At 40.7% G+C, this 17,266-nt stretch overlaps 2 protein-coding genes across 3 annotated transcripts in view; both read right to left on the bottom strand.

The window, feature by feature from the left end:
• Positions 1–449: 449 nt before the first annotated feature.
• Positions 450–1,504, bottom strand: LOC125241192 (ommochrome-binding protein-like). Its single transcript, XM_048149551.1, has one exon. The coding sequence runs from the start codon at positions 1,402–1,404 to the stop codon at positions 571–573; it is 834 nt and encodes a 277-aa protein (XP_048005508.1). The 5' UTR covers positions 1,405–1,504; the 3' UTR covers positions 450–570.
• A 2,329-nt stretch (positions 1,505–3,833) lies between these two features.
• LOC125240813 (MFS-type transporter SLC18B1-like) overlaps positions 3,834–17,266 on the bottom strand; it is a 37,270-nt gene continuing 23,837 nt past the window's right edge. For both annotated transcript variants that reach the window (XM_048148937.1, XM_048148938.1), the window contains exons 4-12: positions 16,028–16,244; positions 14,374–14,464; positions 13,030–13,264; positions 12,087–12,185; positions 10,801–10,899; positions 6,477–6,648; positions 6,153–6,342; positions 4,621–5,138; positions 3,834–4,048 (exon numbers count right to left, since the gene is read on the bottom strand). In XM_048148937.1, coding sequence (XP_048004894.1) covers positions 3,968–4,048; positions 4,621–5,138; positions 6,153–6,342; positions 6,477–6,648; positions 10,801–10,899; positions 12,087–12,185; positions 13,030–13,264; positions 14,374–14,464; positions 16,028–16,244 — 1,702 coding nt within the window. In that variant the 3' untranslated portion in view covers positions 3,834–3,967. The remainder of the gene's footprint in view (positions 4,049–4,620; positions 5,139–6,152; positions 6,343–6,476; positions 6,649–10,800; positions 10,900–12,086; positions 12,186–13,029; positions 13,265–14,373; positions 14,465–16,027; positions 16,245–17,266) is intronic.

The following is a 17,266-nucleotide window of genomic DNA, read 5'->3' on the forward strand; positions in this document are numbered from 1 at the left end:
TTCGTTACGATTGATTAAGTTTTGAAGGAGGAAACTGTCGAGAGCGGAACCTCGATTTTAAAGATTTTTTCGCAATATCTTTTAACTGATTTGTTCTGAATGGACAATTTTTTTTCGATAAATCTAGTTAATATAATATAAACATTAGTATATTTAACTAAAATTCCCTAAATGAAAGGAGGGCTCCTTTCCATTTTAGCATTTTCGCTCCTGTAGCGTCTTTGGACATCTAATCTTCTGTTAGAAAAGACGATTAATCTAACAGCTTAAGGGCGAGCGCGCCAAGGTCGAGTCGCGCCACTCCTGTGCAAGGCCTCACTGAGGCTTGGACCCAGAATAGCCAGCGAAACATACTTTCCGGTTCTCTACGCCCCCCTAACCACGATGCCTCAGCCACAGGGAATGGTGAACTAGGAAGTATACGTAACATAAACATAAACGAAAACATGTCGCAGTGAACAGTCTACTACTTTATTGCAAGTTAATACAAATGTAATCATATTGATTCTAAATACAGAACATGCTAATTGATTTGTTTTTCTAACATGGCGGATAATTCTGGTTAGGTACCTAGTCGCATTTCCCAGGCAGTAATTTGACAATGGACTTGGGATCAGAATAAACAAAATTATCTTGACTATCAAATGTTATCCCAAACACGTTGCGTACGTGTACTATTTCTTCTAGAGAATGGTTCGTTTTATTAGTAGCATAAATGGAATGGTTGCTACAAAAGTAAGCATTTCCCGTGTTATCCAATGCTGCGCCGCGGAAAAGTTTGATGTCGGAGTACAGATGGCGCTCGCTGGAGCCTTCTTTGATCCCGTAGAGACCGCTGTCGGTTGTCATAAACTGATCACCATGTTTGTCGATAACATATTGATAAATTTTGTCCTTTATATGATGTTCATGAATTTGGCCCGGTTCTGTTTCATTTTTCTTCTTGTATACGTACAATTTTTGTGAAGGATAATCAATGAAGTAAAGATGTTTGTGAAAGAACATATACCAAATATTATGACCGCTAACAATCTTCTCAAGCCTATCGTTGTCTTTCGGGTGATATTTGTAAATGCCCTTGCTGCCGCCCAGGTAGACGTGGTGGTTTTCCTCGTCCACGGCTGATGCGAACCCATTAAGAACACCTTTTATAGAAGTCACATTATTCTCACCCTTTTTTATGTAGCCGATTTCAAAGGTGTCTTCTTCATTTTTCCCAACATTGTAGCTGAAGAAGATTTTATGTTCATTTTTGTACATGGACAGCTGGTAGGGTCGGTTGATTCCGGTAGCTAAAACTTCTTTCTTGTGAATCTTGCCACGAACGGAGATGGTTTTACATTTTGATTTGTGCTCTTCAGCGGTAACTATGGCCACGAGGGCGAAGAGTAGGAATAGTTTCATCGTGGCAACGCGAGCAGAATGAAGCTGTCTGCGGAGGCACTGGCGCTAGCGGCGGCGAGCCGCGGCTGCGGCCCCGCTGCTATCGGCGCGGTGTTGGCTCACGTTCGCTAGATAACATGTGATCACATTACCTTTGGACATATGGTATTAGGGGGCGTATTTTTGAGCTTATTGCAACTGAGCGAAAAAATAACATCAAAACAAAAGTACTTATTAGAAATGTATTAACATAAAATCATTTTCGGTGAATATTTGACTAGTTAAGTAGGTAAGTATAACTAACAATAGTAACAATGCACAAATTTCTGAACTCAAAATTTCCGATATTAGAAGTAGGTTACTGTAACTTTGTACAATGCCACGTCAGCAAATTTTAATTGAATTTTGTTACCAACATTTAAATTAAGCTGTTATTTAAGAAAAATAGATACTCTTCGATATTAAAATCTTGGTAACAAAATGTACAAAGTTGACGGGAATTGCTGGTATAGGTATCTCAATGTTCTCAACAGTTGACGATCGCTTCATTTGAGGCGTTTCACAACTCATCAAATGCCATAGGATTTATTTAGTTCTAAAGATTGGCAATAAATGTGCGAATAACCGAATAATACCTAGAACTTTCCATAAGACCATTCGCAATTTTAGACACTTTTTTCCGGTATTGCTAGGTAATTACTTAACTAAGGGGGCGAAAGCAGAAGTTCGTGTCATAATTTAGTACCTACATTTTTTACCTTACAACGGTGCTGACAGCAGCTGGTAAACGTTGATGCTCGATCAGAAACTGAGGTACCGGGAGTGCATACCCGTAAGAAAATGTACACGAATCAGAACGAAACGACACGACGTTCTCGCTCTAGCTACGTGAGGGGTGAGTCCACCCTCTTACGTATTTAACACCCCCCCGATCCGGTCACATAGTTCGCGATAGGCAGATTGTTGTCTCTCTCTTTCCGCGTATTTATTATTCTGGCATATTCGTAGGACTAACCAAAAACGAACTAAGTAGGTAATATTAAAAACAAAGTTAATATTTACACACTTTATAGGCGACAATAATATTCTAATAATATAATTGAATATAATTTTAGTATTTTTTTATTATCGTTCGAAATGATAAAGGACCGAGGTAAAAAGAACCGAAAACTGAAAATAAATTAAAAAAAAACATTCAGTCGAATTGAGAACCTCCTCCTTTTTTTGAAGTCGGTTAAAAATACAGCATTTTTTCTAATTATAATAGGTAATTTATAAAATTCATAGTACCTACACTACACACTTAGCTTGGTACCTATTAGATTCATCACAAACTACTTGAAGCTCTTTACCAAGGTACTCGTACTTCTAAATAAAATAATGTTTCACGGTGATGTCGGTGATAGTTATTTTTATCAAAGCGGTTTCAGGTTAACATTTTACACGAGCGTACGCGTACGCGAAATATAAGGACAAACAGCACGCGTATAACTTAAAACCTATATGTAAATATAATCATTATAGGGAAATGTTATACGCGTGTAATCTAGTAACGACAAAAGGACCGCAAGTCTCAAACTAGTGTTGTATTTTAATCCAGCCTTAATTATGGCATTTTATGTATGACATTGTTGTTGATGTGGGTGCAAAATCATTCATTATCAGACCACAATATGGACTAAGAGCCCATAGCCGCCAGACCTTTTTCATTTTCTCAAGGATGAAACTTTGGGATAATGTAGAGTTGGGATCGACGTTTAATGTCTGCATATTAATTACCTAGTTCGGCCCGACGGCAATTTTTTTGCTAAAAGGTTTTTTTAAAACACTAACTTTCCTTAAATTCTCAAGGCTGATTTTTATATATGTGATAGAGAAGACTGCAATGATTGGATAATCATTATTTCCTAACTAATATTTACGCAGGCCGTAGCTTGAGAAATTAGGGTAAGTTAGAGAGACTTTCAAGCGTCTGGTAAAAGTTACGGCCGGCGGAAATGGTCAGGAAATGATGATTATCAAATCCTTACTCATCAGCAACAAAATCAGCCTTGAGAATTTAAGGAAAGTTAGTGTTTTAAAAAAAAAAACCTTATAGCAAAAAAATGGCCGACGTGCCGAACTAGGTAATATGCAGACGTTGAACGTCGATACGAACTCCACGTTGTTCCAAAGTTTCATCCTTGAGCAAATGAGGAAGGTCTGGTGGCTCTGGGTGAATAACAGTCATTGATTCTACAAAATCACCGAAATCAAGTTATAAAGGGGGCCACGTGACAACGCCAGCCGAGGTCGACGTTACTAGGATAACATAAGTACTCAACAAGTTGATAGATTTCTCTACACAGGAGCTATCTATTCGGGTGCTGGAGTCAGACGATCATCTTAGTTTCATGGTTTCCCAGTCTAAGTAGAAGAATATTTGCTCATTTAAAATAAACAGGCACATATTGATGTTAACTTCTGTAATAACAATAACTCCTAACAAGCACAATAAGAACTTACCAGCTAATTTCATAAAAATTAAAATATATCGTATAAAATTTAATTAACTAGAAATAGCCGTTTAAAGCTAATAATTTCACTAAACTTCACATGCACCAGTTGAAGATAACGCTACTGTTCCCGTGAAAAACGTGACACCGTCCTTACACTCGCAACTTTTCTGTAAAAATAACAATCCTGTTAAACAATGTATAAATTAGTTTCAATTAGTTATATTTTAGTTTTGTATAGTTATTTTTAAGTTTTTGTCGAATATTGTGTAATGTATGTATTGTGTAAATTTACTGAAATGTATAACTATGTGGGTATATGAATTTCGATTGCCCCCTATCCGTTTTTAAGGGGCAATAACATTGGTATACATTGATCAAGTCACGTAAGGGGCATTCCACGAGAATGTCGCTTACGGCATGCAAATCTTCTAATACTTCTGAAGACGCTAAGAAAGCGAAGTTATGTCTGTCAACCTTTCAAGACTTGGTTAACAAATTGGCAGTATTTTCTCGTGCTTTACGGATTTGATTGAAGTAGCTGCCATACAAGGCAAAAGCATGTCGTAAGCGACTTTCTCGTGGAATGCCCCATAATTTTACTATTATCATATTCATTAACTTCATCATACGTTAACACCTTCGCTTAAGTTAGCTCGCAATTAACCACTACACTTCGTATAAGGTCTACCCTGACACCGTAGCGAACGTGTTAACTATGGTGTGGAATAACGATACTTACAGACATATTATCCACCGGTGGACATGGTTCAATATTCTCGTAGAAATGAACCTTTTCGAGATTGTACCTAAGAATGTCTTCAGTAGACTTTCTATCAGTATAATTATTTGTCGTAGACACTAGTCCTTTGTTGTTCCTTTTGACTAGCAAGTTATCCAAATGAACGTTCTCTAAGATAGCTGAGCTTCCAAAAATAGCGTTCTCTAGATACGAGCAGTAGTCAACGCTTACTCTATCTTTACTTATTATTTGATTGTTATCCAGATCATTATGATATTTGTTATTATTTAAATGCTCTTCGTCTGCTCGACATAAGTAGTTTTGGTACAGGCCAGCATTATGGCCGTTGGAGTTTGACCGATTTCTCTTTCGTATTTCAAATAAAGTGTTCGTAACAAATTCAAATTTAAGTATGTGAACAATTGTTTCTGCAACACTGGCCGACCCGCTTTTGTTTGGGTTTTTGTGTTTAATACAGAGCCGTTTAGGCGTCGACGTATCGTAAGGATAATACGAACCTGAAACAAAAATACTGCAATTAACAAAAAGTGTTAGACATAGTCATTTTAAGTAGGTAGCTTCTTTAGAGCTCAGTTCATTGGACAAGGGGTAGTTACACATTAGGGTAGAAGGCAAAGTAGACATCGAGTTAATAGGATTAATATAGCTTCGGGATCTTTAAAATCATACAAAGCCATTAAAGATCCCAAATCGGTAACCTTCACCGCAGGTCTTCGGGCGCAAAAGTGGCCGCCTGCGCGTGCAGAAGTGGCCGCTGCTCCAGGTGCTGGCGGAGCGGGCGAGTACTCACAGCCTCTCTCGGAGCGGGAGCAGGGCGTGAGCAGCGGCGAGGTGTCGAGCCGGCAGTCGGGCGCGCTGCGCGTGCAGAAGTGACCGCTGCTCCAGGTGCTGGCGGAGCGGGCGAGTACTCACAGCCTCTCTCGGAGCGGGAGCAGGGCGTGAGCAGCGGCGAGGTGTCGAGCCGGCTGTCGGGCGCGCTGCGCGTGCAGAAGTGGCCGCTGCTCCAGGTGCTAGCGGAGCGGGCGAGTACTCACAGCCTCTCTCGGAGCGGGAGCAGGGCGTGAGCAGCGGCGAGGTGTCGAGCCGGCTGTCGGGCGCGCTGCGCGTGCAGAAGTGGCCGCTGCTCCAGGTGCTAGCGGAGCGGGCGAGTACTCACAGCCTCTCTCGGAGCGGGAGCAGCGGCGAGGTGTCGAGCCGGCTGTCGGGCGCGCTGCGCGTGCAGAAGTGGCCGCTGCTCCAGGTGCTAGCGGAGCGGGCGAGTACTCACAGCCTCTCTCGGAGCGGGAGCAGGGCGTGAGCAGCGGCGAGGTGTCGAGCCGGCTGTCGGGCGTGCTGCGCGTGCAGAAGTGGCCGCTGCTCCACGTGTTAGCGGAGCGGGCGAGTACTCACAGCCTCTCTCGGAGCGGGAGCAGGGCGTGAGCAGCGGCGAGTTGTCGAGCCGGCTGTCGGGCGCGCTGCGCGTGCAGAAGTGGCCGCTGCTCCACGTGCTAGCGGAGCGGGCGAGTACTCACAGCCTCTCTCGGAGCGGGAGCAGGGCGTGAGCAGCGGCGAGGTGTCGAGCCGGCTGTCGGGCGCGCTGCGCGTGCAGAAGTGGCCGCTGCTCCACGTGGAGTCAGAGTGCGGCAGGGACTCGGAGCACGACGCTCCCATAGCCCACTTCGATGACTCGCGCAGCGAGAAGAAGGCTAGCGCGATTACTGCCTGAAAATATAACAATAACTTAGTAGGGATATGACACTACTTTTGACCTTCAGTCAGTTGACACGTTATTTTTGATGCCTAACTGACTAACCCATCTGAAACGTGTATACTATGTATGGGTATAGGGTCCGTACCACTATGAAACAAGCGACAGCGCAGATGGTAGCGCTGAGCGCGAACCCGTAGCGCTCGGTGAGCGCGCCGCCCAGCGCCGGCCCCGAGACCTCGCCCAGCGAGTAGCAGCACGACCACACGCCCGCCACGGCGCTGTAAGTCGCCAGCGCCTCGGGACACCCACCTTCGTAGCTGAAAATAATACACATCATTTAACATGTCTGACTCACTGGGTAGGTAGGTAACGGTGATCGGGTCTGATATGAAGCCAGCTCAGCCTGCAGCCCATTGGTCCTGGGTTTCAGACCTTAGTACGGATGATTTAGCTGTATCACGTAGATATGGTATGGTGAGCATGGATATTTAATTATTATGCCCTGGTAGTCTGCAGAGAACATACTTGATATATTTAGTCTAACTAACATTTATCTCCATGCTTCAGTTTATATATTTAAACTATAACTAACTAGCTTTTGCCCGCGGCTTCGCTCGCATTAGAAAGAGACAAAAACCGGCCAAGAGCGTGTCGGGCCACGCTCAGTGTAGGGTTCCGTAGTTTTTCGTATTTTTCTCAAAAACTACTGAACCTCTCAAGTTCAAAACAATTTTCCTAGAAAGTCTTTTTAAAGTTCTACATTTGTGATTTTTTTCATATTTTTTAAACATATGGTTCAAAAGTTAGAGGGGGGGGAACGCACTTTTTTTTCCTTTAGGAGCGATTATTTCCAAAAATATTAATATTATCAAAAAACAATATTAGGAAACCCTTATTCATTTTTAAATACCTATCCAACAATATATCACACTTTGGGGTTAAAATGAAAAAAAATATCAGCCCCCACTTTACATGTAGGGGGGGTACCCTAATAAAACATTTTTTCGATTTTTTATTTTTGCACTTTGTAGGCGTGATTGATATACATATTGGTACAAAATTTCAGCTTTCTAGTGCGTTAAAATTAAGAGCGCTTTCAAAAAATCTGCTTGCTCGCATTTCGACGCCGGCGGCGCTGGCGCATTTCGACGCCGGCGGCGCCTGCGCCTGTGTGCAGACGCACACTATAACCAGAAGCATAACGATTGTAGCCTGCGGTACAGACATAGCGTGCGATCCTCTTCGAACCAACCTTACGTGCGGCTAGAGCGAAAGGGATAGCATTCATGGTCGGTACCGCCACGCCGTCAGTAGCGTTGCGGACTAACCATTATTGATACTTGCGTAAAAACACCACCATATATATTACATATTTGCATACATGATTTCGTGCATAAATACTTGACCTTTTAGTTTAATTATTAAACTTATCACAGTTTTTTTTATTAAAACGTGTGTAGCCTTGGAAGAAATAAATTAAAAAACTTTTATAATATAATAAATTGTGTATATAATATTGTCTTCTGTCACCGCGATAGTTACTCATGAAATAAATTTATGGAATCAGATTATATCGCGTATAATGAATATAATCCGTTTTCTTAGTTTTATTTCATTTTGTATATGATATGTTTTCTAGGTTCTTTTCGGTGAAGGAAAACATCGTGAGGAAACCGGACTTATTCCAATAAGGTCTAGTTTACCCTTTGGGTTGAAAGGTCAGATGGCAGTCGCTTTCGTAAAAACTAGTGCCTACGCCAAATCTTGGGATTAGTTGTCAAAGTGGACCGCAGGCTCCCATGAGCCGTGGCAAATGCCGGGATAACGCAAGGAAGATGATGATGTTTTCTAGGTACATATATATAATGGAACTAAGATCGGTTTTCTTTAATTTTAAGTAGTTTTTTTTATATTTAAAATGTGTTTTTAGGGTTTCGTAGTCAACTAGGAACCCTTATAGTTTCGCCATGTCTGTCTGTCTGTCCCTCCGTCCGTCCGTCCGTCCGCGGATAATCTCAGTGACCGTTAGAACTAGAGAGCTGAAATTTGGTACCAATATGTATATCAGTCACGCCGACAAAGTGCAAAAATAAAAAGTGGAAAAAATGTTTTATTAGGGTACCCCCCTACACGTAAAGTAGGGAGTGATTTTTTTTTTCATTTCAACCCTAACGTATGATTTATTGTTGGATAGGTATTTAAAAATGAATTACTGAAATCGTTTTTTGATAATATTAATATTTTCGGGAATAATCGCTCCTAAAGGAAAAAAAGTGTGTCCCCCCTCTAACTTTTTAACCATATATTTAAAAAATATTTAAAAATCACAAAAGTAGAACTTTATAAACTTTCTAGGAAAACTGTTTTGAACTTGATAGGTTCTGTAGTTTTTGAAAAATATGGAAAACTACGGAAGAGCCGAGCGGCTATTTACCAACGCGGCTTTAAAAACCGGCCGAGAGCGTGTCGGGCCACGCTCAGTGTAGGCACTGAGCGTGACCCGACACGCTCTCGGCCGGTTTTTAAATATTATGTTGTTTTAATTGCATGGAGCACAGGAAGGTCCACATCTATGTATTAGTTTTTTGTAAGGAAATACAACTACGCTACGCCTACCTGCTTTAGTTGACTGTTGACACACTGAGACAGTGGATGCGCCAGAGTATAAAAGAGTGATTACCATCTCTTGTCAAAGATCTTCTTGAGACGAATCAAACGAACCCAAACACGAAGTGGTTTCAAGACCTGGTCGTGGAATACTCTTGACTACCTTCCAGCTTCATCATCAGATCCTGGGTACCATCTCTTGTCAAAGATCTTATTGAGACGAATCAAACGAGCCCAAACACAGAAGAGTTTCAAGACCTGGTTGTTGAATACTCTTGACTACCTTCCGGCTTCACCATCAGATCCTGGGTACCGTCTCTTGTCAAAGATCTTGTTGAGACGAACCAAACGAGCCCAAACACGGAGTGGTTTCAAGACCTGGTTGATGAATTCTCTTGACTACCTTCCAGCTTCATCATCAGATCCTAGGTACCATCTCTTGTCAAAGATCTTGTTGAGACGAACCAAACGAGCCCAAACACGAAATGGTTTCAAGACCTGGTTGATGAGAACTCATGACTACCTTCCGGCTTCATCATCAGATCCTGGGTACCATCACCTCTTGTCAAAGATCTTGTTGAGGCAAATCAAACGAGCCCAAACACGAAATGGTTTCAAGACCTGGTTGATGAGAACTTATGACTACCTTCCGGCTTCATCATCAGATCCTGGGTACCATCACCTCTTGTCAAAGATCTTGTTGAGGCGAATCAAACGAGCCCAAACACGAAATGGTTTCAAGACCTGGTTGATGAGAACTCATGACTACCATCTGACTTCATCATCAGATCCTGAGTACCATCTATTGTCAAAGATTTTGTTGAGACGAGTCAGTAACCTAAAATGATATTCAATAATAAATAATACTTACTAAAAATATTAGTCAAGTTAATTAGTTAGTTACCAAAGTCGTCAACCCAAGGATCAAAGTTTTCGGTCGCAGTATACATGCAACAGTACAGCCAAACACGCACACAAGTGCGGTTTTGGACACGGCGGGTGCCGCACACAATGACAAAATAACTTCGCGATCGTCGAGCCGCGTGCGGAGCGGACTAACATACGTCCTGCCTCTACAAGCTCTGCCGCGGTACTGACATCGCAAGCGCGCGTAACCGGTAATAAGGAGGCATTTTTAAAAAATCGTCAAAAATATTAAATTGCAATTAATAGAAAACTTTTGCATAAAATCTGTTTGAGTAAGCGTTGCAGATTATTTTTATATTAAAACTACTTCAAAAACACGTAAGTTTTCGAAGAAATTGACACTTATTCTGAGGTGATTTCTGAAACAAATTGGATTCATCATATCCTCATTTACTCTATTCTAAAGCCTTATAACAAAGAAGTAGTCTCAGATGATTGTAGTACAGGATATACATAATACAAATTTACCACTTGAAGCATTCAAAACTATCCAAATTTTACAAATTAGACGGACTAAGTCAGCACTTTTCGCGGGTTTTCCTAAACATGCACCAGAAAAAAAATCATAATTAATTAAGTGAGTTAGTTTTTAAAAATCCAGTCTCACAACATGTAAGTTAAGAAGATGTCCTAATCGAATCCTGAACTTAATAAGTCTTTTAGATGACGGAAAGTGTAGCATTTTGCCGACTAAAACTATCAATTTTACATTATTACGACGTTTTCGTTGAATGCCCTCTAAAGCTAGGAACATACTACGCAGTATGTTCCTAGCTTTACGACGGACGTCCGCGTAGTATGTTCCTAGCTTTATAGTTGACTAAGTGTCAAAGACTATCCAACACTGAAAAGTCAGCACTTATAGTTTAGTCTGTGGTGTCCTAATTGACAGATTGAAGTCGACGAGTAGAAAAAAATATTAAAAGTGTACTTACATTGAACTTGTTAGAACTCCTTGGAATGTGGGTAGAAGCGTTAATGCCACCGATATGCTCAGAATCGAGAGCGCCACCAAATCGAGCCACAGAACAGACCTAAACAATCATTAGTTATAAGGTACAGCGGGACAAATCTCGACAGGGGGGGAAATGCAACTGGTCCATTTTTTCCATGTTTTACAATGTTTGCATTATTAAATAGAGTGTCCACCGGTTATATATGTATATGGTAGGCGAGGTCAGTGGATACATCTATAACTCAACATCATAGTGTAATAATGGAAAAATGGATTAGTTACAATTGCCCCCCAGTCGAGATTTGTCCCGCTGTACCTTAAGTTAATGTTTTTGCATTTTATTATGAAATATGGACTTGTTATACACGTTAGACTTCCGTGAGACATATTCAAATAATTAATTGAGATACGGTTGTACTCACGTTATTATATCGCTATTGCTGCGACATGTTTCGGGCCAATTCGGAGGCCCCTCTTCAGGCGTATACGCTCCTATACGCCTGAAGAGGGGCCTCCGAATTGGCCCGAAACATGTCGCAGCAATAGCGATATAATAACGTGAGTACAACCGTATCTCAATTAATTATATGGACTTGTTGTTCTAATCCTAATTAATCTAACCTGTGTGGTGACGGGTTAAGAATTTCACCACCCTCTTTCTTCCCGTGGGTGTCGTGGAAGGCGACTGTGGGTTAAATTGTGGCGTAGGCGAAGAGGCTGGCAACCTGTCACGGCAATGTCATAGTTTTCGTTTTCTTTCAACCCCTTATTTGCCAAGAGTGACGTTGAAGCTTTAGTAGTTTCATGTGCTCTGCCTACCCCTTTATGGGATACAGGCGTGATTGTATGTATGTATGTATACTGTCTTCTAATCAACGCACACACAACAAGTTGTAAATCGAGGATGCTTCGTAGCTTATCGTTATCTTTCTCTATCACTCTTCCGCATTGGTGCGACAGAGCCGATTGCGTTTCGAACGGGAGCGTTCACGATTGTGACTTTCGGTAGGTTGACTGAACAAGATACTCGTATCTAATATACGTACGAATAGTTAAGTGGAACTTATTTCGGTGTATGGCGCAGGTATATTTAAATTAGGGTTTCCCCAAACCTATTATCGACGCAGAATCTGATAGCCGACCAAAAATCGCTCGTTAGACGCAGCCGTACGCATGTTGTATGCTTGAGGAGCTGTCGGAGGAGCTATATTCGGCGTCGATATGTTTGAGGAGACCCTTAGTGTTTGTGTTAGATGGGTCGCTTACGTTGGAAGACCGGGAATGTAGGGGCAGGGCCCCAGCAGCAGCAAGCCGACGGTGATCAAGAACAACCCCCAAATCATCATGCACCAGTGGTTGTGTACCCTGGAAAAAATGATGAATTAACAATGTGTTTCCATGATTCTGAAACATTTCCAAATTAAAATTAATATTAGGTATCTACAACTTATATAATCAAATACTTAATAACTTTGCAGCAAATATCAAATACGTTCAAAATTCATTCAATACGGAGTTAGCTGCTTTGCTTCAATTCAAAGTGTTCAAACCATGGGGTAAACCTTGTACCACTGAATTTTTTGGAAGTTATGATTACACGCGGGTCGCTTTTCGGTGAAGAAAAACATCGAGTGTCGTGAAGAAACTGAACTACTCCCAATAGGACCTAGGTTGAATTCTGGGTATTAAATAGTTGTCGAAGCAGACCCCAGAGCATGAATCCTGGCAAAAATGCCGGGACGACGACGGTAAGTAAGTAACAAAGGCTTAACGTTTGATTTTGTACTGCTAGAAGTACTTACCGATCCGCCACCCATCCCCAGATGGGGCTAAATATTCCATAAAGACTCGAGAACAGCAGGAACACGAGTCCGATCTGGTTGGTGGTGAGCCCCAGCTGCCGCATGTGGGGCTCCAGCGTGGGGTGGAGGAAGGCCCACGTGTTGGTCGCCACTATCACCAGCTCCGTCACGGAATGTCAACACCACAGCCATTAAACACCGACTGTTTCGCATACCGATCCGCCACCCATCCCCAGATGGGGCTCAATATTCCATATAGACTCGAGAACAGCAGGAACACGAGTCCTATCTGGTTGGTGGTGAGTCCCAGCTGCTGCATGTGGGGCTCCAGCGTGGGGTCGAGGAAGGCCCACGTGTTGGTCGCCACTATCACTATACAGCCATTAAACACCGACTGTTTCGCTTACCGATCCGCCACCCATCCCCAGATGGGGCTAAATATTCCATAAAGACTCGAGAACAGCAGGAACACGAGTCCGATCTGGTTGGTGGTGAGCCCCAGCTGCCGCATGTGGGGCTCCAGCGTGGGGTCGAGGAAGGCCCACGTGTTGGACGCCACCACTATCACCAGCCCCGTCACGATGATCGACGGGATCTTGAACAGCCCCATCACAGAGGCGGATTTCGATCCGGTCACTATTTCTGAAAGATTATTAAGAAGATACAGGAGGGGTCAATTCACCATACAAACGCTCTCGACTATTTCCTCCCCGGTTTTTGAAGATAGAACAATGATTTTTTCAACACAGATTATTATTATTTTTATCTATGTCAGTCAGACTGTTTTGATTTTTTTGATATTGTTATTTTTAAAGACGCTAGAGCCCATCATAAATTTCCAAAAACGGCCTTATTGATTATGTCGCATATGAATGAATGAATGAATGATTTATTCACAAGAACATACATATAAGATACAGATACAGAGCATGCACTTATATACTATATTCTGCCATTCGGCATGTGAAATTCGATTGTATTCATGCAAGAAACAGAAGTCCTGAGCTACGTTTTCGTGCACAAACACAGGTTTGACATAAACTGCTGTCATTTATGCCAAATAACAGTTGATACCAAATCTAATATGTATTAAAACTTAAAACTAAAAAAATCGTCTAGGGAATAAAAGCAACAATCACACAATAACTTATACAGTTTGTTTTTGAAATCCGTATAAGTAAGGGTCTTTAAATATGCTGGAATTTTATTAAATATTCTAATACCCATAATGTAGGCACTTTTCCTTCTTACTAGTAGATTATGCGATGGCACTGTCATTTGGAATTGCCTTACAGGTCTATTGACAACATTTTTTACAGCAGGAAACAAGTCTGGGACATTTTATTTTGATAAATCTAGGTAATAACACTAGTATATTTAACTAAAATTCCCAAATTGAAAGTGGGGTTATTTTAGCATTTTCGCTCCTGTAGCGTCTTAAAAATTAGCATTAGCACACATGGAAAGCAATAAAAACCAAGGAATATCGAGCGCGCCATTATGCATTATGCAAGCATTAGTCATTCGGAATAAAATTTACTGGTATGAGTAGGTACTTCGCAGTTCGCACCCGTTTTTGGAAATGAAACGGAATAAACACATAAAACTTTGTTCCAATTTAATGTGGTTTGAATTTAATCGAACTAAATTAGTCCTAGATATAAGACTTTGGGCCGTACGATGACAGAATTCAATTCTAAAAGTCTGTTGTTACCGCACAGATTCTAACAATAAAGGAGAAATCAATATACCTTCACAGTCGGTGAGTAACAGGCAGTTGACGGGTACTATCAAAACCATGATAATTCCAATACTGTAAAATGGAAGTCCGAAGCCTCCGATCTAACTGAAACAATTGATACACATTTTAGACAAGATATACACCTACCATATATTTATTTTATTATACGTTAGAAATACAAGTAATGTGAACAAATCAGCAATTCCCGTCAACTTTGTACAAAAATTAAGGGAAAAGTTAAATTTGTTTTTATTAATTCCTATTTAATTATATTACTAAATGTTGGTAACAAAATAGGATCAATTAAAATTTGCTGACGTGGCATTGTACAAAGTTGACGGGAATTGCTGAAATAATAGGTACAAGAGTAGCCCACTTGCACCAATCACTTAACTCAGTGTTAGTGGACTGTCAACTGTCAAATTCCATATAAAATGGTTGGTTTATTAATCATTATTAAAAAGGAACACAATGGTAAATAATATCTGTCAAACCGTTATCGGGAAAAAAAAAGTAAATTAACCAGTAATGTAGGAAACTCTAGGCCTAGATTTATATTTCTTTTTGTAAACCGTATTTGTAAATGGCTGTTCGTTTTCTAAATAAACTAAAAAAAAAACTCTAAATTTCAATTTAGTGATAAACTACCTAGTTTAATAAGTGGTTATAAGGGGTGCGCCAAAGTTCATATAAAATTGGTATATAGATTATTGGTAGTTCGAAAATGTTTCTCATACAATTTTACATTATAATGATCATTACTTATAACAATTTTATGTTAATAACTATCGTAACTTCGAATGACTTATGTTCATAATGTCATTTATCATAAATACATTTTATACTAATGTTAATGCTTATATATATACTTATTGGTCATAACGATTGCAAGTAATATAATTTATCGTTATATTATTGTTAACAGAACAAAAATCACATGTGCAGTTAGGTGCGACGACGAGCGTAGCGAGGAGGAGCGTGTTAGGTTGACCGTGATCAAACCAGAAACGACTTTTTAATGCAAATTGTATATGTCATTGTAAAAGCTCCAAACGCGCTTCTATGAATGGCGCAAACTTTTCATAGAACTTCTCCAAATTTTTTTTAAATAATTGTATGATGAATGATTTTCTTAAACACAAAATTATGAATGTTATTAAATATTTGTATAGAATTTATGATTAAAAATTTTCGGCTAAATGATTATTATGAACAGTGATAGTAGTACAATTGATAATAATGAAACAAAATTATGATAAGTAAAATTATGAGAAATGATCATTCGGAGCACAAATCGGTATAAACAATAATTTTATAACAAATAATTTTATATGAGCCAATATGGACCCGGTTATAAGATTTATAAGATTTTCCATTACATGAGAATGGTATCCAAAGAAAATGAGGACTAGATTTGTATGCTCAAGTGGCTTTATCATAAAATGGTGACTCGTATATTCATACCGAATAGAGTAGACTCCCAATAGCGGGGCCCACGGACATGCCGATGCCCACGAAGGTCTCCAGGATGCCCGGGACTGAGCCGATGGACTCCGGGAATACGTTGACCACGAACACGTAACTCGCCGTGGAATACGCATTGACTCCTGGCGGGGTAAACACCACCAACTACTTACTAACAGAGGTGGCTCGTGTATTCATACCGAATAGAGTAGACTCCCAATAGCGGGGCCCACGGACATGCCGATGCCCACGAAGGTCTCCAGGATGCCCAGGACTGAGCCAATAGATTCCGGGAACACATTGACCACGAACACGTAACTCGCTGTGGAGTAAGCGCTGGCCCCGAGCGCGGCCGCGCCCCGCACCGCGAAACATAGCACCGTAAACACCACCGAATCCTCCACTAGTACTAGACACCTGGAAATATAGTAAACACACCCTGTAATGCGGTATGATACTATGACAACAAACAAACTCTTTAAAATGAGTACCTACTTACTTATCATACCTACGTCTGTTATTAAAAACAGGCCCCGTAGCCGAATGGCATATTTGCGACGCGAAACGAAAACGAAACGCCGCGAAAGGTAGTCTGGCCACATCTCGGACACTGGCATCAAATATATGAAAGAGGCGCGTTCCTAGCACACATTCACGCGTACCATGCTTGTATGAGTGAGACATGACAGGTCGACTGTTCGCGTTTTTGACAGGCGGTAACTGTGAGGTCACCGAGAGGGGGTGGGCGGCACCTTGAGCGGGGTGCGGGAGTGGCCATACTGTACGATAATACTCTTTATTATACTGTGGTCTGGCTCTGTCGCGCCAATAAGCAAGAGCGATAGAGATAGACAGTTATTGACATGTTTAGCTAGGCTGTTAATGTTAATTTAAGGAATAAATAAATAAAGAAATAAATAAAGATATTATCGTGAGCGTTTGTGCATTCGGCTAATTACGTGCACTGGCAACTTTCCGTCAATATGATAATAGGTGCGTTGGCCAAAATGACAATTTGATTTGCAGACCATTTTATTTGCAGAGCAGCCATTAATTTGGTGGATAGCGTGAAGGACTTGATTCACTTGATAAATCAAGATAGTTTTTTTTTTTCAAAGTGATTTGAAATCATCAAGTCTTATGTTTGAGTTTTGTTCGGTACTTACGACTGACTTATCAAGTTCCTTACGCTATGCACGGAATTTATCTGCGTAATTAATATGAGAAATACTTATTTTTAATCGAATTCTAAATAAGAGAAACGATCTTTGCCCAGCAATGTGCAGATATAAAATTAAATAGTAAGACATCAAATAATGTAAATAAACCACTATAGGAACGTACATTTAGCTTACCATGTCAAATCATAATTAAGTATGTCGTTAAGTTCCAACTTTGCCGTTGTCGTGTTTTTTTTTAGTTTGAATATGTAGACTTTT

Source organism: Leguminivora glycinivorella, chromosome Z (genome assembly GCF_023078275.1).
Source record: "Leguminivora glycinivorella isolate SPB_JAAS2020 chromosome Z, LegGlyc_1.1, whole genome shotgun sequence".
NCBI lineage: Eukaryota > Metazoa > Arthropoda > Insecta > Lepidoptera > Tortricidae > Leguminivora > Leguminivora glycinivorella.

Bases quoted from the DNA above. Each gene is read 5' to 3' on its own strand.
- LOC125241192 (XM_048149551.1), bottom strand. From the start codon at position 1,404: ATGAAACTATTCCTACTCTTCGCCCTCGTGGCCATAGTTACCGCTGAA.